We start from the raw sequence: 24,371 nt of genomic DNA on the forward strand, positions 1-24,371 counted from the left end.
TCATGACCAGCCTCTTGGTCCCGGGCTTTGATGGGAGCTGTGAGGCACCTCTTTTATGAAGCTGGATGCAGTGAGGCGGGGAGCAGGGTCCCACCAGCCAGGCACCGCCGTGGGCCGGCAAGGGCTCCCCTTCTTCCAGGAAGCCTGAGGTGGAGCGGGCTGGGAAGGCAGAAGCTATTAGGGGCTCCCTGGGGCTGGGCATACTTGCCTCTTCCCTTCCATGGGAAAGCAGCCCTTTTTCTCTGGGTTTCTGCTCCTCTCCGCTCAGCCCATTAGCTGAGGCATTAAATTTTAACATTTTTTGTGGCTCCTTACAGTGTGTTCCTGGTGAGTGGGTGCCTGGGTGGGTGCCAGGGCCCTGGCGCCATACCCAGGGGGCCTGGGGGACGTTGGGAGTCTGGCTGTGGTGGGGGTACCCACCTGCATCCCATGGTCAGGAGAGGGGCTCCCCCAGTGCTGGACACCTGTGGGATGCTGATGCTTCTCCCAGCTCCCAAGGACCAGCATGGCAGCAGCATCCCCTGCACAGCCCCGTTGTCCTGGAGAGATGTCCCTGCCAGCTCCCCATGTTGGCAGGGGGTGACAAGATGGCAGTAACCCCCCCCATCTGCCCAGCCAGTAATGCTACCTGCAGCCCTGCTTGCTCCCACATCCCTTCTGAGTGATGGGCAGCCATCCTGTTGCCCAGCCCTGCAATTCCCCATGCCCTGCAGCAGTCCTCGACCTTGACCACCCACCAGCTTCCCCCCCGTGCCGCTGCCAATGCCCCCAGCCCTTGCAAAACACCCAACATAGGTAGGAAACCAGTAAATGGCAAGTTCTGCTTGCAGGCACAGCCCGTGGCTGCCATGCTCAAGGGGGGTTTCACTGCCCCATGGCTCCCTTGGTGCAAACTGCCCCAAGGATCCTGCAAAAGGGACCTGTCCTGCCCCCCCTGCGCAGCACAAACCAGCCCCCAGCCCCTCTTTGCCAGGGGTCTCCGGCGGGCACCCTGCAGGGTGAGCTTTGCTCACCATGGGCAGGTCCAAGGAGAACGCAAGTCCTTGAAGCGCCTTAGAGTAACGGACTCAGCTTAATGGCCGGAGAAATGCTCAGGCTTGAAATAGCTGATGGAAATGGATGGCTTGAGGACAAACCCTGCTCAGAATCACGAGGATCCTGCCACTCCTGGCCTTGGGCAACATGCACTCGCCCAGCACGGCCGTGCACATGCATGTACGCTGAGCTCGGCCGTGCATAGGGGCATGCACTGATCCTAGCCACACACACGCATATACATACCAGCTCCAACCAGCTCCCTGCACAAGCACACCCATGATTGTGGCAAGAGAGCGCAGGCAGCCAGGCTCCATCACCACGCACCCCACAGGGATGTGTCTGCCTCATCCTGGCCGGCCATGGACGCTGGAGGCAGGTCTGCTGGAGGCAGGTCTGAGGACTTGGCCATGAGGCAGAGGATCCCACTTAGCCTCAGCCCCCATCCCAGGTCGGGACCAGTGTGGGGTGGCTGAACCCCAGAAGTGCAGGCACCTCGCAGGCTCACGTGTGGGACCATGTAGTCCAGCACCCTTCTAGATGCATGGAAGAAGGTGATGGGAATGAGCTCAGGATAAACCACCCTCCAGGCTGGGTCCCCCTATCTCCTGGGGCAGCTGTGCAAGGACAAGACCCATGAGCAGCACCGCCGGGAGCATTCCGGCCATGAGAAATTAAAAATCCATCGATTTTTGCCATTAGAGGGGGTGTGGCTGGAGCAGATGCACTGCAAGCAGAGCCACACACTGAATAATTCACGGCGAGAGATGACGAAGCCCGTGGCCAGGCTGGGGAAGCCTCTCTGTGTCCTCCCACTGCTGCCTCCCAAGGACGTGGCCTTTGCTTCTGCCCCAAGGCATTGAACATGGGCTGGGGTGAGGGACCAGCACTGCTCTCCATCTCAGGGACATGGGGGTCACGTGCGGGTCCCTGAACTGGTCCCCACAGATGGAACGGTGAGACTCCAGAGCTGCTCGGTGAGAGCATGCGGCCACATGGGTGAGGGGTATCCTCACCCAGCATGCTGCGCCCAAGGTGGCCCGGCTTGTCCCCTGGGAGTGGCTGGACACTGCTGACATGGCTGCCCTGGCTCGCACTGGTGGTGCAGGGCCACCCCTTCTGGGGCAGGGCCACTCATCATGGGGCAAAGGTGCCACTCGTGGGGCAGGAACACCACTTGTGCAACAGGGACACATGCTGTGGGGCAGGGACATCCCTCTCAAGGCACCGTGATGCTCCTGCCATGCCCAGCTGGGATTGGCAAGCTGTGCCCTGCCATGCCCCACCATGCCCATGCATGCATGCGGAGCAGCCCCCCAGGAATGGCTCTAAGACCACCTTCTCCACCCTCAGCAGGGCACCCAGGCTAAGAGAAACCCCCTCTGGTGGTGCCATGTCCCCCATGCCAAGGGCTGGCCAGGGTCTGCCCTGGATGGGGCACTGGGGGATGGAGCACAGGTTTCTCGGTGACACTCAGTGCACCAGGGGGACGGGCTGAGTTTGCCAGGTCTCAGCTGTGGTGCTGGCAAGCCCCGAGGCAGCAGCCTGGAGCCAAGAGAGGGCGGCTGGAGGTTGGGCAGGGCTGGCAGCGGCAGCCAAGGAGTTAACTTCCCAGCCTCACCGCATGAATCTGGAGCTATTAATACTCGCACACTGGTTTAGCTGTCAGAGCAAGCGGCTGCTCTGCCGGTGAGACAAGCCCCGTGGAGCCGCAGCTCACCGCCGCCGACAGAACTTTCCTTCGTGAGCGCGTGGAGCTCCTGGCCCAGCTGCCTGCCTGCCAGACCCTGCCAGACCCTGCCAGACCCTGCCGGACCCCGCCAGACCCCACCGGACCCCACCTGCTGCAAGCCCCTGTGCAGGGGACACTTTCCCTGGCAGCACCACGAGCACCGTTCTCTGCACCCACCCCTGTCCTGTGCCACATGGGTGCTGGGCGCTGGAGAGGGGCAGCCGCTTCTCCCAGCCTCTGAAGCACCACAGGACTTGGCCGTGGCCTCATCCTGCCCTGCTGGACCCCTCAGCCCAGGTGATGCCACCCCAGGTCCCTGCCCACACGCCCTGAGGAGCAGTGCTGCCTTGCCTGGGCTGAGCAATGGCTGCTGGGTTGGCATTTAGGCATCACCGGCCCCGGAGCAAGGGTGACGCGGGACATGGCACAGCCCAGCACTGCCTCTGTGCGTGGTGAGCAGCTGGCCCCGGCACTCAGCCCGGCTGCGTGAAGGGCCCCCTGGCACCATGGCTCCGGGCAGGCGAGCATGAGGCTCTGGCCGCCGGTGGCATTGGCAAGGGAGAGGAAGATGCCAACACCCCTCCGGCGCTGTCTGGCCTGCGGTCCCCCTCACCCAGGTGCGGTGGCCACTGGAGCCCAGCAATGGATTCCTTCTGCTTCGTCTGCTTCCAGAAAGAGGAGCTGCAGCCCCTGCACCTGCACAGGTCAGTGCCGCGGTGCCTGCCCAGGTGGCACGCTGCCGGTGGGGACACGCCACGAGCCCATCAGGGGCATGTGAGCACAGCACTGAGCTGGGCTGGGGGACGATGTCTGGCATCGGGCTGCCTGCCTTGGCCGTGCCAAAGTTTCCTTTGGAGTAGATGCATCCTCTCCTGGCTGGAGGAGACCGGGGCCCGGCGCTGTGCCGTGCCATGCCATGCCATGCTCGGGAGAGGCTGTGTGCACAGCACATGTGCGCATCCAGCACGTGCTTCCCCGGCAGCAGCTCTCCAGGGCACGGAGCGGGTGTCCTGTGCCACGCCGAGTGGTGCCGTGTGCCCGTGGAGCGGTGTGAACCCACGGCACCCCGGACCCATCCTGCCCACTCCTGAGCGCAGGGTCCCTGGCTGGACCCTGCTCCCCAGGCAGGGGACGGCTGAGGCGGGGGCCAGGGCAGGGCAGCTGGGGTGTACCCAAGGAGGGCCACAAAGCTCCCCAAGGCCTGTCCCTCTCGGCAGCGGCACCAGCGCTCACATTCCCCCCTCCCCAAAAGCTCTGCTCCCATCCACGCTGCTGAGCGGCAGCCAAGGAGAATGTGCCAGCGCCGGAATTAGCCAGGCAGCCAGCAGGGATGCGAGGTGTGAATGCCGGCACATGTTGTGCCCAACTGCTCCTCCATGGCACTGAGCCACTGCCGGCTCCTGTCCCACGCCGCCATCCCCCCGGAGCAAGGCTCCCCCCCAGCCATGGCCAGGAGCCCCCCCCCCAAGTACATGGAGAGATTGCGGAGGTGGGGGTGGGGGGCAGTGGGGCCAGGCTCCCTCCTGGTGTGCAGGGAACTGTGGGGTTTTGGCGTAAGTCACTTTTTTTTGAGCCTCGATGGCTGTGGGTCACTGCCCATGGGCTTGGTGCCAGCTGAAAGGTGGGGGGCACGGGGAGTGGCAGGGGGGCCCTGTGTGTGGGTGCTGCTGGTGGGGGGCTAGCGCAGAGCATCCCCGGCACTGGACCCGATGGCACCCAGACTGTGCTGGGCTACCAGTTTGTTGTTCTCAGCCGGGGGGGGAGGGGGGGGGAGGGGGGCGGGGAACACTGAAGTGGCAGTGCGGTGGTCCGTGGTCCTGCGTGGTGGCCATGGGGACCACCCCTCCCAGCGCAGGGGGATGGTGAGGGATGGACACCGGTGGCTTGTCCCCACAGGCTCCCCTCTCCCACCGCGCCCTGCGCTGGGGGGGTCCCCGTCCTCGAACAGCCCCTCGCTGTCACCAGCTCGTCCTCGCCAGCCTCCCCCTGGGCCGGTGGGGACAGGGCTGGCACCGCCTGCCACCGCTGTGGCACAGCGCCCAGCGGGGCGGGGGGGGGGGGCGGCGGAGGGGCCCACCGGGCGCTCCTCGCTCCGCCGACCCCGTCCCGTCCCCCCCGTCCCCGTCCCGCCCCCCCGGGCCCGGCCCGCGCCCGGCGCCGGCGGCAGCGTGTCGCTTCCCCGCAGCCTCGCTAGGGGGTGCCCGGGGAGCGCGCGGCGAGCGCGGGCGGGCGGGGCCGGCTGCGGGGTGCGGGGTGCGGAGTGATGGGTGCGGGGTGGTGGGTGCTGGGTGCAGGGTACTGAGTGCTCAGTGCCGGGTGCAGGGTGCTGAGTGCTTGGTGTTGGGTGCTGAGTGCTCGGTGCTGGGTGCATGTTGCCGAATGATGGGTGCAGGGTGCTGAGTGCGTGGTGCTGGGTGCAGGTTGCTGAGCGCTGGGTGCTGGGTGCCAGGTCGCCGAGTGCCAGGTTGCTGGGATGCCAGAGTGCTGGGTGCCAGAGCTGCCAGGGTGCTGACTGCTGGGTGCTGGGATGCTGTGTTCCACGGTGCTGGGCTGCCAGGGTGCTGGGCCGCCGGGCCAAGTCCCGTGGCTCTCCCTGTGCTCCCAGTTTGGTCCTGCTTCCCACTTTGGCCCTGGTTGTTGATGGGATGGGAAAGGCTGCAAGTGGGAGTGGTGGGCACTGCTGTGCTGTGGCCCCGGCAGTGATGGAGCTCCAGATGGGGGGTGGGAGTGGGACAGTGCCGTGACCCCGCTACACCCCCAAATCCCACCTCCCCCAGGCAGAAACCCATTCCGCTGTTCTTCAGAAGAAACCCATTCAAAAGCAAACCATTCCGTTTCCCTCCAGCCCCGCAGCCGAATGGTCATCGTTATGCTCCAGAGTTAACACCCGTCCGAGCTCCCTGCAGGTAGCCCCAGGCAGGCGGTGCTGCAGGCCCTGACCCAGCCTGGGGGGGGGGGGGGGGGGGCGGGGCGGGGGGCAGCACGCAGGATGCTGTGCCCCCCGCCCGGCTGGCTCGGGTCCATCCTGCACCCCCCAGGAGCACGGGGCAGGGCCTGAGGGGCGGTGGGCGGCGGGAGGGGAGGCTGCCCCGGTGGCTGCTGGCAGCGGCTTGGCGGGTCCCCAGCACGGCGCTGAGCTGCAGAATGTGCCCCACGGCGCCTGGGCTGCGGCTCCTCCCTGACCTTGAGCGCAGCCGCTGGGAATCTCATCCCGGCAGCCACAGCAGGGGATGGCAGCGTGCCGCCGGGCGGGGCGGGGGGCACCTAACCCCCACCTCAGTGCTCCGGGAGCCACCGACCCCCTGTCCCCTTGCAATCCCCCTGGCTGGGCACTGTCCTCGGAGACTGAGGGGGCGCCCAGCCCCCCGGCACGGGCCTCGCGCCCTGGGCTGGCGAAGTGGCAGGTGCCGAGCGAGCAGCCCTGGCTGCGCGGGTGACGCCGGTGCCACCGGGCAGAGCGAAGGGCCGGGCTCGGGTGCCAGGCGGGGGGTGCGGAGCTCGGTGGGTACTGCGGTGCGGGGTGCGGGAACGTGCCAAAGCAGCCGGGAGCCGCGCGGGTCCCCTCGGCTGGTGCTGCGGCTCCCGGCGTGCTCCGCTCCCGCACTGCCCTCCCTCCCTCCCTGCTCCTTCCCGGCATCCCCGCCAGCATCTTCAGGCAGCTTTTAGCTCGCGGTACCGGAGCGTGACAGGCTGCGGGCAGCCGTGGCACCCCGACCCGTGTGCTGTGGGGCACGGCCCCTCGGCTCCCACTCTGCCAGCGGGGGGGAAATGACCAAGCGGCGGTGAAGGGACATGCGACCTTCTCCCTGAATTTGGAGGGGATTTGGCTCCCTAGAAATATTTTGGGCTTTTCAGGTCATTTTCCTGCCGCCTGCCCTCGTCCAAGCACATCCCCCGTGGCGCTAGCCAGGTTATTTCCTTTCCAAGCAGAAATCCTGGGGGCATTCATGATCCTTTGGGGAGCCGTGGGCTGGTTTGGGATCAAGCCAGGTGATACACATGCTTGATCCAGCTCCTTTCATCTTGCCCATCTTGGTTATTAATATTCTCTAAGTGTTTTGAAGACCATGAGCTCAATACAAACACTAACTGGTGCTGCTGGTGTTACTATTATTCAATCCGTGCATGACCCACGTGCTGGCAATGTGCCAGTCCAGCCTGGCAGCCACAAAATAAGCCGCTGAGCCCCCCCCCAGCCCCCTGCAGCCCCCCGCAGCCCCCCACATCCCCCCAGGGCCCTGCCACCACCCGGCTGGTCCCTCACCAACAGCTCAGCCTCTGTGTACCGGGGGCACGGCACAGCCCCATCCTCTGAGACCAGGGTGGGGACAGCGGGGCCGAGGCATGCGTGGGGTGTGGGATGCTGTCCCCGCAGCCCCCCGCGGTCCCCGGGCAGGCTCCCTGGGCACCTTCGCTTCAAGCCTGACCTAGAAACAGCCCCGAGCTATAAATAGTGTGAGCTGAAGGAGGGCTCAGAGGCGCAGCTCTGAGCAGGAGGCTTGCGGGGGCCGCGGACCTGCAGCCGGGGGTCAGCACGACAAGGGCAGGCAGGGGACACAGGGGGGCAGGGGCTGTGGGAAGGGATGAGGCTGGACCCACTCTGTCCCCGGCAGCTGATGTGCAATGGGGCCGTGGTGGCTTTCACCAGCCTGTGTCCTGCTTATGTGGCAGCACCACAGCGCTGCCCCGTGTCCCACACTGTGACCCTTCCTGGCACCTTCACCCACAAGAAGCTCTCCTGCCCTGTGCCACCCCTTTCCCAGCCCCACAGCTCTAAGCACCCATCCAGCACCCATCCAGCCTGCCCTGGCTTGCTGGGTCACCTGGCTCCTCTTGTGCCACGCGGATGCGCCCATCCCGGTGGGGATTGTCCATGCTCCAAGCTCACAAGCCCCAGGTGCTGGCAGCTGTAGCAGGGACCGGCGAGCGGAGAGGGGATCAAGGGGACCGGCAAGTGCTGGTGGGCCCACAGCCGCCTCTCCTGCTGCCCAGCCCCCAGGCTGGCGATGTCCTGTGCGGCTGCTGGACAGGAGAAGAGTAGCAATGTCACAGCAGCACCTGGCACCAAGTTAAAGAGAAGTGTCAGAATGTGATTCAGCCTCTTGCTTTAAAGCCATTCATAAAATGACTAATTGCTCTGCGTGCTAAACTGGGAGCGGATTAGAGCCGCTGGTGAGTCAGTGGTGACGGCTCCTCTGCCCTCCCCGGTGGCGGGGGCTTGGGCGGCAACGGAATGGCCCCGGTCCCAGCTCAGCGGGCACGGCTGGCTTGCATGGGCCATGGGGTGTGTGGCCACAACCCACTGTTACCCCTTGGGGCGTGGGGCTGCCCCACAGCTGTGGGTCGGTGCAGAGCGGCATCACAGTTGTGAAGAGACCCAGCGCCCAGCAAAGAGCCAAGGAAGCGTCAAAGCAAATTATGGCCTGCGTTAAAATGTCCCCGCTCAGCCCTGGTGAGAGCAGAAGGAAATCTGGAGAGACTAGATGGGCCCGGGGGCGTGCCGAGGAGGAGCGCCGTGCCTACCCCTCGCCTTCCTCCAGGAGAGCTGCCACCAGCCCCGTGGCTGGAGGTGCCCGGGAGCTCCCGGTGCCCAGCTCTGGCATTGTTTGCTGAACATACTGCCAAACTTTAGCAAGGCTGGAAGGAACCGCGGGTGGCGCGGCTGCCTTTCCCTGGCTGTGTCCGAGCGGTCCCGCCATGCCAGAGCACATGGCGGGGAGCCACGTGTCCCACACGTGTCCCACATGTGGCTGGGTGTGGAACTTTGGAGGGGCGAGGCAGGCGCCACGGTGGGCATCACCCGTGCTGGGAGGAGAAGAAACACAAAATATTGGAAAGCTCAGGGAGACGGGGGTGCGGTGGCAGTGGGACATGGCCCTGCAGAAGGACACTGTGGATGTGTGGGGCTGGTGGTGGTGAGCCCCAGATGTTCCATGCTTGGATGTCTGGGATGCCGGTGTCCTGCAGTGACGAGTGGTGCAGGGAAGGGGTGAGGAGCCCAATCCCGGTGGGGGGACCCGGGGACACCTGTCCCAGCCGTGCCCCCCCGTGCCCCTCGTCTGCGGCTCTGCTCCCTGGGCAGCCCCCCGGACTGGAGCTCAGTGGGCCGGCGGGGAGGTGGGTGACTCCGCCGTGGCTCCCAGCTGACACCTCGACCCCCGCCTCGAGCACCCCCAGCCCCCCCCCGGGGCCACCCTCCCACCGCCTGGGCCTGGGCCCACGGGCCGGTACGCGGAGGGGCTGCCCGAGCGCCGCGCATCCCTGCCAGCACCGGGGCGAGCAGCAGCGGACACCCCTCGCCCCCTCCCCGTTTTCCCCGGGGGGTGCGGGGCGGTGCCGGTACCGGGCGGAGCGTGGGGCGGGGCGGCGGGCGGCGCTGCCCTGCCGGGGGGCTGCGGGGGGGGGCGCCGCCGCTCCGCTCCGCTCCGCTCCTCCGGCGGCGGCGGGGCCGCGGCATGAGCCCGGCGGTGCGGGAGGCGAGCGGGCCCCGCGCGGGGGGCGGGCGGCGGCGGCTCCTCTCCCGCCGAGGACGGGGCGCGGCGGCTCGCCCCATCGGTAAGGCGGCGGCGGGGAGGGGGCGCGGGGGGTGCTGCCCGCCCGGTACCGGCCCGCGCCTTTGTGGCGGGCGCGGCGGGGCCGCCCTTTGTCTGCCCGCACGGCGCCGGGGCGGGGGGGGTGGGCGCGCGGCGGCCCCGGTAGCTAAAAAAACCCGTCACGGTACGAGCGGAGCTCTGGGATGAATAGCGGGGGTCGCCCCCCCGCCGCTCCCCGCAGAAGCGGGGCGATGCGGGGGGGGCACAGCGGGCGGGGCGGGTGCTGCCCCCGGGGGCTCGGCCGGGCGGAGCGCGAGGTCCCGGCTGTGGGACCCCCCCCGCCACCGCCAACCCGGGGCGCTGCCACCTGCGCCCCCCCGCCCCGCTCGGCCCCGGCCCTGCGGCAGCGGGGTCCAGCTCGGGGCCGGAGACGGAAGCGGCGTGAGTCACACTTGAAAGGAGTTTGTGCCGGAGCGGGGCCGGGGGCTGTGCCCCGGCAGCCCAGCGCTGGCCCCGAGGCCGCTTTCCGAGGGAGAAGGGCGGGGGGGTCCCCGCCTGTGTGGGGGGCTCCGGCAGGATGCGCGCAGAGGGAGGGCGGCGGGAGGCAGGGACCGGAGCTGGCCTCGGGGGCAGCCGGGGCCACCGCCTCCCCTCGTCGCCGGCCCGGTGCCGGGGGGGGCTCCTTGCCGTGTCCGCCTCCCGCGGCTGCGGCTGGGCACCGGGAGCCTGACCCACTTTCCTCCGGGGCCGGCGGCGCTGGCGCGGCGGGTGGCGGGCGGGAGCGCGGCGGCGGCTCGGGACGCCGCGGAGGGTCGGTCTCGGTACCGGGTGGCGTGGGGGTGAAGCCAGGGAGCTGGGCACCCGCATGCGGGGCCGCTGGCCCGCCAGGCTCGGGCTTGAGGGCGGCAAGGCCGTCAGCGGGGTGCTGCCATACCCTGCCCGGGATGCTGCCATACCCTACTGGTACCCTGCCTGTACCCTGCCCAGGATGCTGCCCGTACCCACCCCAGGATGCTGCCGTACCCTGCCCATACCCTACTGGTACCCTGCCCATACCCACCCCAGGATGCTGTCATACCCTGCCCATACCATACCAGTACCCTGCCGGTACCCAGCCAGGGATGCTGTCATACCCTGCCCATACCGTATTGGTACTCTGCTGGTACCCAACAAGGGATGCTGCCATACCCTGCCCGTACCCAGCCTGGGATGCTGCCGTATCCTGCCCATACTCTGCCTGGGATGCTGCCATACCCTACTGGTACCTTGCCTGTACCCAGCCTGGGATGCTGCCGTACCCTGCCAGTAGCCAGCCAGGGATGCTGCTGTACCCAGCTCAGGATGCTGCCCATACCCTGCCTGTACCCAGCCTTGGGTGCTGCTGTGGGGCTGTGGCAGGTGAGGGAGCAAAGGTGAGGCAGCCGAGAGGTGGGAGCATCCCCCTCAGTGGGGCCGCCGAGACGATGCCCAAGGTGCGGTGTTACACCCAGGAGGACCCCACACGGGGTGGGATGCAGCCCCACCGTGTGTGAAGGCCATGAAGCCCCTCGGCACGGAGGTAGGGCTAGATTTTGCAGCAGGGTGACATGTCCCCCTGCCTCCAAAAGTGAGAGGGGCGGGCCAAGGGGCCAGCTGGCCCTGCCCGGGGGGACTGGGCGGGCGACGGGCAGGTGCCGCTTGGGGCATTTGTCTTTGCAGATCCCAAACGTGTGATGCTGCCGGCACTGGTGGAAGAGTTTTGGGAGGGAGATGATGACAGGCTGATGAAACCAATCAAACAATGAAGTAATCATAAATCCCCGGTGCCAGCGGTGAAGGCGGGAGGAGCTGGAGGCTGGAGCAGCTGAGGTCCTAACGAAGCCATCCCGCTTATCAGGAAAAATCCTGGGAGGCTGAAGCACTGAAAGGTGGTCAAGGGTCCTGCCATCGGGGGCCAATGGATGGAGACGGCGCAGTGCAGGCGAAGGCAGGGAAAAGCCTGCTGGCAGCTCCAGGAGAGAAGTGCAGAGGGCACGGAGGATGGCAGCGGGAGGGGAGAGCAGTGGCTTCCTGGGGAGCGGCTGCCACCCATCCCTCAGGAGGACAGCGAGAGGTGTCGGAGGAGAGAGCCTGGGTGCTGCTTTATTTGCTCTTCCCAAACCTGCCTGCAAAACCTGAATCCTGGGGCCAAAGCCTGAAGAAGCTTGTCACAGGCTCATGGCTGGGATGGGAGACGGTTCCTGCTATGGGGGATGCTACAGATGGGTGCGATGGGGCCTGATCCTGCCCCACAGCTGAGACAACCCCACCAGGGGAGCAGCTCCTGCCAAATGGGAGCCCACGTGTTTCTGGCTGTTTGTTGGTTTTGCTGAAGCCGATCCTGATGCTGGGCAGTCTGCTCTGGTCTGGGCAAGGAGCTGGTATGAGGAAAACTCCAGATAACTGGGAATTCAATGCCATCGCATGGAAAAATGTCCCAAACTGGGGGCACTGAGAAGTCACGGTTGCTGTTGGTGCTTCGGTGGAGGTTAGGTGCTGGTTCAGGCTTGTGGTGTAAAGCGGCGCTCAGGCGTTCCCAGTGCCTTCCCACCACCACGGAGCCAGTGAGAGGACGTGGAGACGTGCCCCATCCATCACCTCTTTGCGGGGTGGCTGCTTCTCCTGGGTTGTGGGATGCTGGCAGGGGGGCTGTTCCCAAAATGCCCCCTGGGCCATGTGCGGCCAGCTGCCTCCCAGACACACTCAGCTTGTTTTGAGTGGCTTTGGGTGGCCCCGGGGTGGCGCGTGGGCAAATGGACCCTCTCCCCACGCTTGTTTTTCTGCTTTGGGCGGGGTGGGAGGCAGCGGCTGGCCCGGGTGGAGGGCAACGCAGCCTGCAGGCAGCCCTTACCTGGCCGGAGGTTGCGGGGACACGGCAGGTACTGGTGGCTCTGAGCCCCCACGAGGTGCCTGTCCTCCCCCCGTGCCCATGGAGATGTCGTCCTTGTTCGGCGAAGGTGCCTTTGCAAGCCCTCCCTGGGTGCCGGCGTGCCGCTGCCCCCGGGAAGTGCAGCTAATAACACCTTGCGCCGGCATGCTGGTCCCAGCGGCACGGAGGAGATGAGAGGATGTCCCCGGAACGGGGTCAGGCAGCCGTGGAGGCTGGAAATGGAGCGGGGTGCTGGATAGGCAGTGGCTTGGCACAGGGCACGGCCAAGGCACCACCTGTCCCCTTGCCCTGGTGGCACTGGGGAGGTGGGGGACCGGGAGCAGGGATAGCCCCAGCAGGGCCAAGAGCTTGCTTGGAAATGACTTTTCCAGCTTAGCATGTGTTTTGGAGAAAATAGGGGAGGTTTGGGAGCCAGCCAGGGTGCGGAGGGGGTGAGCTCCCTCCCAGCAGGCACCCTGGCCTCTAACCTGCTAGGCTGGAAACAGTGTCACCCGCTAATAATTAATGCCAATTACACCGTAGTTAATGAGCATGCTGCTGTTGTAGGGAGTGTCACGGTGGTGGGAGGGTTTGGGGGTGAGGATGGGGGGAAATCAAAGCTCTGCGCAGCACCCGTGGTGTGGCCGGGCAGCCGCAGGGGCTGAGCAGCGTGTGCCTGCGCCCAGCCCTGCTGCTGGCTGTTTCTCATTTCCCCCCCTCTCTAAAGAGAAATCTGGGTCTTGTAGAGACCCTCACCCCACCCCACGTGGTTTTCCCCTTTGTATCCCCGATTCCTCGCCCCAGAACAGCCCAGGGTGTGAGTCCTGGCCCCTCGGCAGGCTGCCAGCGTGCCCCCTGCGCCGGGCTCAGCCCCAAACCCTGTTCCTTTCACCTTACTCGATGACCATGTTGGTTTTCTGACCCCTCGATCTCTGATGTGGCTGGAGGGATTTTTCCCCCCCTTCCCCTCTTAATTTCCAAGCAGCTGCTGCTCCTCCATCCTCCTCTGCCAGGTGCCTGGAGCAGCTCTCCCGGGCGGCCTCTGCTCTTCTCAATGAGCTCTTAATGAGTTTGCAATTACTTATTGGCAGAGCCGATGCGCCCAGGGCTGGGTGTGCAGCGGAGCGGGATGTGGAACAGGGGAGAGCATCCCCTTGCAGCGTCAGGGAGGGAGCGGGTTGGCGGTGCTGGCCCCAGTACCTGGTGGGATGCTGGGCTCTGGATACGGGATGCCATCCTCTTGGGATCTGCTCCATGGTGTTGGGGATGGGGACGGGGAGGTCCGGGGAGAGGAGCGGCAGCTGCCGGCGGAAGATGAGTGGCTGCCTATAAATACCTGCCAGGGAGCGAGGAAGAGGTGGGTGGATTATCCTCCTCACTCAATGAGATAAATGGTTCTGAAGCTTAAACACAGAACAATTTTAGTCTGAATAGTAGGAGAAATGGTTCAGGACGCAGAGCTGACAGTGCGCACCGCCTTCGATGAGCGGTGGGGTCCCGGTTCTGCTTGGCAGCGTCCTCGCTGCCCCTTTGCCATTGCCCGGGGTCTCATGCCGTGGGGGCCTTTGCCAGGACTCAGCTGGGATGTGCATCGTTCCTCCCTGCTTTTAAAAGCTCCTTCTTCAAGAACAGCCGAAACAACTGAGCCAGGGGATTGTGTGCTGGGAGGGCGGGTTTGGCTTCCTTCGGGCACAGCCTGGCTCATCTCCTCCGGTGCTTCGGGGCCATGCTGTGGAGGCGGGAGAGGAGCTGGTGTGTCGGCAAAAGGCCCATTTCTGCTCTGGTTTGTCCTGATCTGGCACGTGGCTGCATGGGCAGTGGCGTTGGCATGACTGGCATGGGCACAGAAGGCAGTCAAGGACACGGGACCTCGGCCCCGGCCATGCCAGGCTGGCGACATCTCTTGCCACATGGGCAGTGTCCCCGCTGTGTCCCACCGTCCCCATGAGCGTGCAGAACCAGCTGGGAATGAGCCCTCGCTCCCTCTCCCCGCTGCTGCCCTGCTTTGCTGCTTACATCAAAACCAACATGTTTTCAAAAGCGTTTCAATTTTTAATGAGAACTTCTGTGTTTATGCTTTTTTTGGCCTCAGTGCATTGGTATTTTGGCCACCGCCGTTGTTTGATTTCCCCCGGGGTTGGTGTTGGCTCTGTGCTCCCGTTACCTTGGCAGAGCGGGGTGCCCGGCAGGCGGGGGACCTGGCCTGGTGGGGCACCCGGCTGTGGGGGGTGTCCCGTGGTGTCCGATTGGGAAGAAGCTGCCTGGAAAACCCAACAGTCTCAGCCAAGGGGAAAAGCAAACAGCCCTTGACTTTAAGCAGCTGTCAGTCCTTCACCTTCTCTCTCCCATCCCACTGGCAGGTTTTTTTTTCTCCAACCCCAACTTTGCCGACTTGAGTAATTGCATTTCAACACCGGTTAATTAAGAGACATTGACGAGCATGATTGTAAATTCAAGTGTAGACAGAATTCTTCTTGCAGGATGCTGGGAGCTGTTTTTAGTCATGCATCCATCGAGCTGCTGCGCTGATCCACCTCCACCTCCAGCACCCAGACACCGAAATGGTGCTCCTCTTCCAGGAGGCCAATAAAACACTATGGAGATGAGCTGCTTTGGAGATCTTGTGAGTCAAGCCGTTACATTTTTGGAACATCATGATGTTGAAGTTCCTTTTCTATTTTTCGCCCAACTTCCCAGGAAAAAAAAATAATAAAAAATTAAGAAGCTAAGCTCTGCTTTGGGATGAGAGGCAGCATGGTCATGGGAAGAAAGGAGCGAGAGGCTGGAGATCAGGCTCGGCCTTTTTGGGAAAACGCTGGGAGCATCCTTGTGCATCGGGCAAGATCCTGACCCTGGGGCACTGTCGGTGCTCATGGGGCATCTGGTACCATTTGGGGTGGCTGTCACAGCCCCTGCCTGGCCATGGCATGGGACAGTTCGCATGTACCCTCTGGCACGGCTGCTCTCAGCCTCCATCTGTTGCAGCCGTGGGCTTGTCAACTCAGAAACACCCGTTTGGGTGTTTCGCTCGCGGGCGGTGAGCCCACGGCTGCAGCCACCAAGCGCCCATGCCGTGTCCCCCGCTGCCGGTGCTCCCGGCTCTGTCCCCACACCGGCCGGACCCCCAAATGCCCTTGGGCCCGGGGGCAAGTGGGATCCATGTTGAGTGGGAGTTTTTTTCCCCTCTGGTGAGACGCTGCATTAAAAATCTAAATATAAACCAGCACCCGCTCGGCTGCTGTCCCATGATTTTGTCAATCTGCTACAAAATCAAAAGCAGCCGGATTTATCTGCCAAGGTGCCCACCGGCCCTGGGGTGCCTGTGTCACTGGGGGGGGGGCTCGCTGGGCACCGGCTGGCTCTCCTGTGTGGTCACAGCGTGGGGTGGCTCGGTGGGCACCGGGTTTGTGCTCTTGGGGGATGATGGAGGGCGAAGCAGCGCCCTGAAGGCACCAGAGGAGATCCCGGGGTGGTTGGGCTGCCACGGCAGCGTGGTGGGTGAGTCCGAGCTTGGCTGTCGTGGCAGGGATGGCCAGGGCGAGGAAGAACCGCCGTCGGTTTGTCGGGAGTGAGGAACATCGGTGCTGTTGTCCATGTGCCGCTGGCCAGGCTCTGCACCACAGCACCCGGCACCCTGGTGGGGGGAAGCTGAGAGTGCGTGCTGATGGATGGTCAGAGGTGTATGGTGGAAAGATTTGCCACAGAGCCAGTGTGTACTGCTCAGTGCCTGTGGCTCGGCTTGGCCCCGCTCCGGAGCATCACTGGGTCACAGCGGGCTCCGCTCCACTCTGCAAAGGCGGGAGGGTGGAGGGGACAGGGCTGGCTCCCAGGGTCCCCACTGGGGACTGTGGCAGCAGTGGGGAGCCCCAAAGGGCTTCAGCTACCAGCCTGCACGGTGGCTGTGAACACGCTAGGGCTGAGGAAATGTGCGTGTGTCTGTCCCCACGTCCCAGCCCTCCTGGCTCTGCATGCCCTGAGCCCTCACTTTGCCCCCAGACACCCCCCAGCCCTGCCCCACCTGGCTGCAGCCCCTGCAGAGGCTGGAGCATACTCTCCAGAGCCACTGGGTTGGTGGACCCTGGGGACAGAGGGGTGGCACCAAGCAGCTGGGTGCCCCTTTGCAAGGTGCTGTGGCTCCCAGCCCCGGGGATGGGATAGGGCGGGATGGGATGGTGTAGGATGGGGCGAGGTGGGTTTGTAGCACCCACCAAAAGCAGTGACGTGCCTCTGCCTTGCAGCGCAGCCATGAGCGCGGGTTCGACTGAGCAAGAGCCGTCGCGCAAGCTGGCCTGCTGCGGAGTGCCTCTCATCACCGAGGACATGCAGTCCCTGGCCATCCGCACCCTCTCGGGCACCGACATCAGCAAGCACTACGACCTCATCCGCGAGCTCGGCAAAGGCACCTACGGCAAGGTGGACCTGGTGTCCCACAAAAGCACAGGTGAGGGGAGCGGGGGGTGCCAGGGGTGCGGCCGCGCTGGGAGCAGGGTGCCTGCATGTCCCAACTGTGGCCTGGGGTGACCCCCATCTCCTGCCCACTGCAGGCACCAAGATGGCCCTGAAGTTTGTCAACAAGAGCAAGACAAAGCTGAAAAACTTCCTGCGGGAGTTCAGCATCACCAACACGCTCTCCTCCAGCCCCTTCATCATCAAGGTCTTTGACGTGGTCTTCGAGACTGAGGACTGCTACGTCTTTGCTCAGGAGTATGCCCCTGGCGGGGACCTCTTCGACATCATCCCGCCGCAGGTGGGAGCCCTCCCATGGGAGCCTTTCTGGGGTGTGGGGGCTCAGTATCCCCAGGGTCCTGAGCAAAGCTGCCGCTCTGCTTTGGTGGCCGTGTGGGAGGGAGCCCGTGCATGGGGACTGGGCATCCCTGTATGGGTTGGTGCTGACCACAAGCACCTACAAGCAAGTTTGGGACCCATCCCCCATCCCCTGGGGTGGCCTGGGACCCATCAGGCATTCCTGGGGTAGTCTGAGACCTGTTACCCATTCCCTGGGGTGGCCTGGGACCCATCAGGCATCCTGGGGTGGCCTGACACCTGTCACCCATCCCCTGGGGTGGCCTGGGATGCACCCCCCATCGCTTGAGGTAGCCTGGGACCCATCACCCATCCCTCAAGTTCCCTCAGACCCATCACCCATCCCTTGGGTGGTCCGGGACCCATCACCCATCTCCTAGACATCCTAAGACCCATCACCCATCCCTAGGGTGGCCTGGGACCCACCATCCATCTCCCTGCCGCACAGAGCACCCAGATAAAAGCATCCACAACCGTGCTGGATGTTCAGGGCCATACAGATACGGCGGTCTCCAAGCTGGGTGGGACCACCGTAGGGTCCGGTGGCTGACGCCGTGTCTCCGTGCCCGCAGGTGGGGCTCCCCGAGGAGCTGGTGAAGCGCTGCGTGCAGCAGCTGGGCCTGGCCCTCGACTACATGCACAGCAAGAGCCTGGTGCACCGGGACATCAAACCGGAGAACGTCCTGCTCTTCGACCGCGACTGCCGCCGCGTCAAACTGGCCGACTTCGGCATGACCCGCAAGGTGGGCTGCCGAGTCAAGCGCATCAGCGGCACCATCCCCTACACGGCACCTGAGGTCTGCCAAGCTGGCCGGGCGGAGGGCTTCGCAGTGGACACCAGCATCGACGTCTGGGCTTTTGGGGTGCTCATCTTCTGCGTCCTCACCGGTAACTTCCCCTGGGAGGCGGCGGCGGCTTCCGACGCCTTCTTCGAGGAGTTTGTGCGGTGGCAGAAGGGGCGGCTGGGGGGGCTGCCCTCGCAGTGGCGGCGCTTCACGGACAGCGCCCTGCGCATGTTCCAGCGCCTGCTGGCCCTCGACCCCGAGAAGCGCTGTCCCGTCAAGGAGGTCTTCTACTTCATCAAGTGCGACCTGATGGCCGAGGTGCGGCGCCGACCCTCCTACCGCTCCCGCAAGCACGCCAGGGACAAGCTGCCAGCCGGTCCCCATCGCCATGAGGTGGCCGGCGCCTGCACCCCTGCCCCGCTCAAGAGGACCGTCCTGACCGAAGGGAGCGGCCCCCGCGGCTCCGAGCCGAGCGCGGCCCCCCCGGGGACGGCGAGCAGGACAGACGGACGGCAGGACAAAGGCAAAGGGCAGATGGTCCTGGCCACAGCAATAGAGATCTGTGTCTGATGGCGCCGGGGGGGGGGGGGGCGGGCACGCAGCAGCCGCCCGTCCCATCCCGTCCCCCTGCCCCGGGGACAGGGCTGGGGGTCTTGCTTGGGGTGGTGGCATGAGCTGGGACGGGGCTCTGGGGCTCCCCAAGCAAAACAAGAAACAAACAAAAACGAAGAGGAAAAGGACAGAACTGGGTGTGCTCCATAGCACTGAGGATGCTGATCCCCCCACCCCACCTGGGCGAGGCCGGCGGTGGGAGCCCGGCCGAGGGCATCACTCGGTGCCGGGGGGACGTTGGTACCCCCGGGTCCTGCCATGGCCGCACCACCCCCTGCAAGGCCCCCCGCAGGGTGGCCCGGGGAGGGGTCTCCCATACAGGGAGGAAGAGGAGGCAGGGGCTGCGTGGGTGGGGGGTCCGGATTGGCCAGCACCCACCAGCTCACCCCCACCCCGTGCTCAGCCCCCAGCCAGGGCGAGGGAAGGCCGATGACCCCGCACCATGGAGGAGGCCTTTGGGGAGGTTTGGGTGGGTGGGATTTGCCCCCTTCCACCGGTCCCTGCCCCACGGGTGGGGACCGGGAGGGGATGTGGAGTTGGGTGTTGGGCCGGTGATGGGGAGCTGGGGGGTCACCGGCAGCCCAGGACCCCCGGCACCCCGGCTACCTCCCTGCTGCGGGAGGTGCTGGCAGCCATCGATGTAGCAAGTGTCCCTGTCTTGTGTGTTGTCGTGCGTCCCAGGCACAGCCGCTGGCAGCCCCTGGCCCCCCTGCCCAAGACCCCCGCCGGAGGGAGTGGTCCCCTCCCAGCCAGGAGCCATGCTGTGGGCTCGGCCAGTGGCCGCGGTGCTGGCTGGCCACCATGGCGGGTGCTGGGGGCCGGGGTGGCTCTGCCATGGTGGTGTCCCCCTGTCCCCTCTGCAGAGTTGTTGTACCCAGGGACTGGGAGAAGGTGGTGGTGGTGCCTCTCCAGGCTGGTCTGCACAACCTGGGGAACAGGGGAGGGGGCTTTGAGTGGTCTCCCCAAGGGCCACATGGTTCCCTGTGCTGTCCCCATCACCCCTCGCTGTCACCCCTTTCCCAAACCCCGGTTACCCTCCCCTGGGGCTGGCGGGGAGGAGGCAGCGGGGTAAATCCCCCCAGGGCTGGCTGCAGCGGGGCGGGATGGTGGCAGCAGGAGCCACTGGTGGCCCCTTAGTGACAAGGTCATGGGGTGTATGTGGGGGGGGGGATGCAACTCCCCTCCTAGTTGTAGGGCAGCGGGGGGCTCACCCCACTGCCAGGGTGGGGAGCCTGGGGGCACCCCACGTTGGCAGCACCCAAGCCCTGGCATGCTTTGGGCTTCCCTCCCATCAGGTGGGTGCCGTGGGGACCCCCCCATCCCCTCCGCCCCCCCCCAATTCCCGCACAAAGGGCTATAACGCTATTCAGCAGCAGCAGCAGCAGTTTACACAGCAGGCGGGTGCCCGGCCGGACCCCCCGCCACCGCCGCTGCCCCCCCCGTCCCCGCGGCACCCACCCCTGCCCGCCCGCAGCGCCAAGGCTGGGGGCCGGTTTTAGAAGTAGCATTGCCCCGATGTAGAGACGCTAGGCGCGGTTTTTTCTCCTTTTTGCCTTAGGTCCCTCAATGTCCTCGATCTTTCGTGCAATAATGTAGATACGGGATCCCAGCCGCCCCGGGAGGGCTCGGCTGTGCCTCTCTGGCGCTCTGTCCCCCGGCGGGGTGCCTGGCTGTGATTTCTGTTCCCGTCGAGGTCGCTGTGTTGGTAGGTCGTTGGGTTTTTATTTCCAATTCCCTCAGCTGTCGGGTTTCGGACCTTCTTCCCATAGGAGAGGCTGTAGTGTCACAGACGTTACCTCAGTTTGTCACTGTTGAAAAGGATAAAAAAAAAAAACCAACAAAAACCAACTAAAACCATAAAAAATGACAAAATACATAGTTATAAAAGCAACAAAAAAAAATCTCAGTGGCGGTGAAGACTTTTTTTTAAAATAAAATGTGGTGCTGCTTGGGTGGGCAGGGGGCACTGCCTGCCTTTGCCCCGCCATGGCCCTGGGGCTCGCTGTCCCCTCCCTTTCCCCCTGTCCCCCCATGCCCGGCTGCCGTGGCCACCCCAGGGCGGGAGGGAGGGGGAGCGGGGGACAGCACAGCGGGGCTGCCGGGCAGAGTGGCAGCACCCATGGGTGGGGGGCACCCGGCCACCCTCGGTGCAGCCCCCTCCAAACAGGCAGGGCTGCCTGACGTCAGATGTATTCCAGCCACGTCCGCAGGCTAATTTCAATTTCCTGGTAATTATGCAAATGAATGTGGATTTAATTAAGGGCAGATTTCATTAAAGTCTTCTTGGGGAAATGAGAGCAGGGTGGGGGAGAGCGAGGAGGAGGCGGCAGGGGAGGTAAGGTGAAGGCAGCGCTCGCCCCGGAAGATAAATGGCTGCAGCGGATGCCAAGGGGATAGGGTGGGATCCCTTGGGAGTGGGGGTCCCACCTGCTCCCTGCCATGGGACCCCCATTGTGGGGGCCTCAGGGTCCCCAGCCGAGCAGCAGGGGGCTGCATGGGGCAGGCGCACAGCGTGGCTGGGGGGCAGCACCCGAGGGACCCCAGGAAGATGCGGCTGCGGCTCCTCCGGTGCATCCCCAGCCCCGCGCCGGGACCAGGGCAGCGAGCCCCGCGTGTCCGCCCACCTCAGCAGCGAAGCCTCTCATCTCCTTCCCCTTCCCATAAGGGCAAGGAAAGCATTTCTTCGACATGTGATTTATTTTTTTCTCTTCCTCAGCTAAAAATACAGATTTGGCCACGCCAAAAGGTCTAGGAAATCAATGTCATTGTCACCAGGCGCTGGCTGGAAGGACCCTCCCCTCCCCAATCACTGACAAAAAAGGAAACGTTGCCATTTGACGTCTTTGAAATGAACCGCTCGGGTTGCTTTCAGCTGAACTGCCTTTAATTCAAAGTGAAATGGCTAATTTTATCCCAGCAAGGTCAGGGATGCTGAGAGCCTGTCAGCGCTGGCAGGGCAGGGGCTACTTGTCCCCAGGTGAAACATCCAGACCAAAAACCTGCAGCAAAAGCAGCGGCTGGGCAAAGCCATCGCCTGCCCGCCGGGCTCGCTCCGGCGTTTGGCTGGGCAGGCGGCCGCCCGGTGCCGCTGACCTTGGGCGGTCCTCGAGTAATGGACGGGCAGCGCAGGCACTGCTCCCGAAGGAAATAACTGATGGGTTTGTACAGATCCTTGAGCCGGCTGCAGGGAAGAGGCACAGGGTGGCAGGGGTGAAAACAGCGTGGGTGCTGGATGTGGGACGGGTGCGGCAGGTCCAGCCCCACTAGCATCCCATAAACCCAATCCTTCCCGAGCTGGGAAGCCAAGCAATGCCTCCCTGCCACTAATTTCATCCAGGCCTTGATTTCTGGAGCTGAGTTTTGCCCGTTTTTGCTTAGAGATGCTAAGTGAGCTGCTGCAGCCCCAGCTAAAATACTGCAGGTTGAGAATAAAAATAACTGTGAATGATCCGCTCATTTGGAGTGCAAATGATCAATGCCAAGCTGGCATGGCAAAAAAACCCCAACAAAACCCCAAAGAACCAACCCTAACTGATCCCTTTAAAAGGCAATATTTTGCCACCAAGATGCTGCTTCAGCTCCCCAGTGACTCAGGAGGGGCTGCAGGATGAGGCCCAAAGGCATTCCCACGCATCCCGAGCCGGGAGCAGAGCACAGGGTCCAGGCTGCCAGTGGCTCTCCCAGCCACCACACGGAGACATCGGGGGGGACGTGAGCCTGGCATGGCAAGAGTATTCATTAGATGTGCTGCTTAGGGCTGATCCGCTTTCAAGAGTTTCCAAAAATAGCAACAGCACTGAGCTGAGATGGGCGTTGGAAGGAAATGTGACTCATGTGCTACCCAGTGCCTGAGCAACATCGCAGGAGCTCGAGGCCGCTGCGCAGAGCGAGCCACCCGAGCCTGCCCAGGGATGCTGCGGGAGGGTGCACGAGGGCATCCCAGCGCCCTTCCTGCCAGCTGCAGAGCTGCCTGCGAAGGGGACGCAGCTCGGGCTCGTCCCCTGGCTGTCCTTTCCGCAGGGCCCCTCTGCTGTCTGTGTTTTAAGCTGCTGGGGAGATGATGGACAGATGTCAGTCAAAGCCTGGCAGCTGCCGAGGGCTGTGGCAGGAACAAGATGCTGGAGCCAGGCAGCAAAAACTGTCCCGAGGTGGGGAAAAAAATCCATCCCCGCACCACATGGGGTGGTTCATCAGGGCCGCAGCTGGTGGCAGAAGGGAGAGGTGACCTTGCGGGACAGATCCAGCCACCCCTGGGCAAGGCAGAGCGGAGCTGGCTGCACTTCCATCCCCAGCCCCTCACCGGGGCAGGTCCCTGCCTGGTGGGAGCATCCCACAGGGAACAGCTCTGGGCAAGGCCCTGCCAGGTGCTGGCTGCCTTTGCTCCCGCCTCAGCTGGCCGGGAGGATTTTGGCACAGGACAGAGGAGCACAGGAGGCTGCCGGCATCTCCAAATTGGCTGCATGCTCCCTGCAATGTGGTTGGATAGATTTTTTCACCTGAAGATGTTTCTTCCCATGGAAAACCCAGCGTTTTTCATTCACCAGAGTCTTTTAGCTGGAAAATGGGTGGGTTTGTCAGCTTCGGGAGGAGGGGGGTTTACTGCAGTTTTGGAGTATGCTGAAGTGCCAGAGCCCAGGGAAAGTGCTGGGAAGCACACTCAGCCCCGCACACACACTCCCCGCCACCCAAACGGTTGGGTTAGGGCTCAGCTCAGCAGGCCTCCCACGTTGCCATGACAACTGCAGCATCCCAGCTTGGCAAGGATGGGAAATCTCAGCCATGCCCACCATCGCCTTGCCCAGACTGGGCTCTGGATACCTGCACAGGCAGCTCCCCCACCCCAAGACCCAGCTGCCAGCTCAGGGTGCCACAGACAGCACCCCAAGCCCACCGACGAGCGTAAGGTGCTGTTTACACTGACTCCCAGGTGCTGGTCCACGCTCCTGATTCAGACTTTCCTTCGCATCCCTCCAAAAGCCACAGGGCTGGCAGCAGCAGGGGCAGGAAAGGCTTTTGCATTTCAGGCGAGGCTCTGCCCCTTCACAGCCCGAGTCCAGCTGCTGCGCAAGCGGCACGGCTGCAGCAGCCTCTCCCCAGCCACCGAGCTGCAGCTCCTGCCTGTTCCAGCTCCGCTGCATCCCAGCCAGCAGAGCATCTCCCTGCTAGACACAAAGCCCCCAGGCTACCTCCAAACCCTTCCTGTCCCCACCGGAGGGGACAGGGTGGGCTGCTGGCTTGCAGACCTCACTCCCCCATCACCCCAGCGCTCAGGCAACGGACTGGTGTTACTCCGTGCTAATTAGAGCATCATGACAGGCGGACGTTGCTCTCAGCGGCCTCACAAGACCTCAGCTCTCAGTCTGACGAGACCTGAGCTAAACCCACGCTGCCACTGAGTGAGGGAGAAACTCAGCTCCTCGCCTCGGAGCCTGCTACACCTCCAGAAAGGTCTCGTCTGAAAAGCATTAATACAAGATTAATACAGGCTTCAATAAACAGTGAATCAACCGCTAACAGAGCCCAACTTGTAAGTCATCTGTGACACCTCAAGGGCTTAAAAGCATCCAGAACATGTCTGGAACATGCTTAAAATGGATGTTAATCACCTTGTAGCCCCAAAGACACCGCACCAGAAAAACTTTAGGAGAAGAGGTTGCAGAGGTGACAGGAGAGCTGCCTCATCCCCCCCCCGCCACCTCAGAGGGGGGTTGGTTGCGAAGTAGGGCTTCCTGAAGCTGGCCTCTGGTCCCTGGCTACACCACCCTCCTGCTGAGCAGCTTCTCCTCCTACCCATCAGCGCTTCCCTTGCTGGAGCTTCACCGCTTTGCCCCTCTGCCTGGCACCTCCCCACCCCCTCTGCTCCCAGCACTGGGCAATCCCAGACTCATATCCCCCCCTTCAGCCTCCTCTTCTTCAGGCAGAGGAAGGCTCAGCTCCCCCAGCTGGAACTGCTCCACTGGGACACACCTGCAGTCACTCGAGGG

The 24,371-nt window shown here is 64.0% G+C and overlaps 1 protein-coding gene across 5 annotated transcripts; it reads left to right on the plus strand.

The window, feature by feature from the left end:
* The first annotated feature begins 2,716 nt into the window (after nucleotides 1–2,716).
* On the plus strand, nucleotides 2,717–20,243 carry SBK1 (SH3 domain binding kinase 1). 5 transcript variants are annotated; one of them, XM_037386685.1, is made up of 5 exons: nucleotides 9,287–9,322; nucleotides 10,999–11,806; nucleotides 16,426–16,628; nucleotides 16,732–16,934; nucleotides 17,563–20,243. In XM_037386685.1, exons 2-5 carry the CDS (start codon nucleotides 11,733–11,735, stop codon nucleotides 18,343–18,345), a joined length of 1,263 nt encoding a protein of 420 aa, XP_037242582.1. In that variant the 5' UTR covers nucleotides 9,287–9,322; nucleotides 10,999–11,732; the 3' UTR covers nucleotides 18,346–20,243. The 5 variants fall into 5 exon arrangements, 4 of the variants coding, with proteins under 4 accessions (XP_037242583.1, XP_037242584.1, XP_037242582.1 ...); XM_037386686.1 differs by lacking the exons at nucleotides 9,287–9,322; nucleotides 10,999–11,806 and adding an exon at nucleotides 2,717–3,471; XM_037386687.1 differs by lacking the exon at nucleotides 10,999–11,806 and having other exon boundaries at nucleotides 9,178–9,322.
* Nucleotides 20,244–24,371: the final 4,128 nt, after the last annotated feature.

Source organism: Falco rusticolus, chromosome 4 (assembly GCF_015220075.1).
Source record: "Falco rusticolus isolate bFalRus1 chromosome 4, bFalRus1.pri, whole genome shotgun sequence".
Lineage (NCBI taxonomy): Eukaryota > Metazoa > Chordata > Aves > Falconiformes > Falconidae > Falco > Falco rusticolus.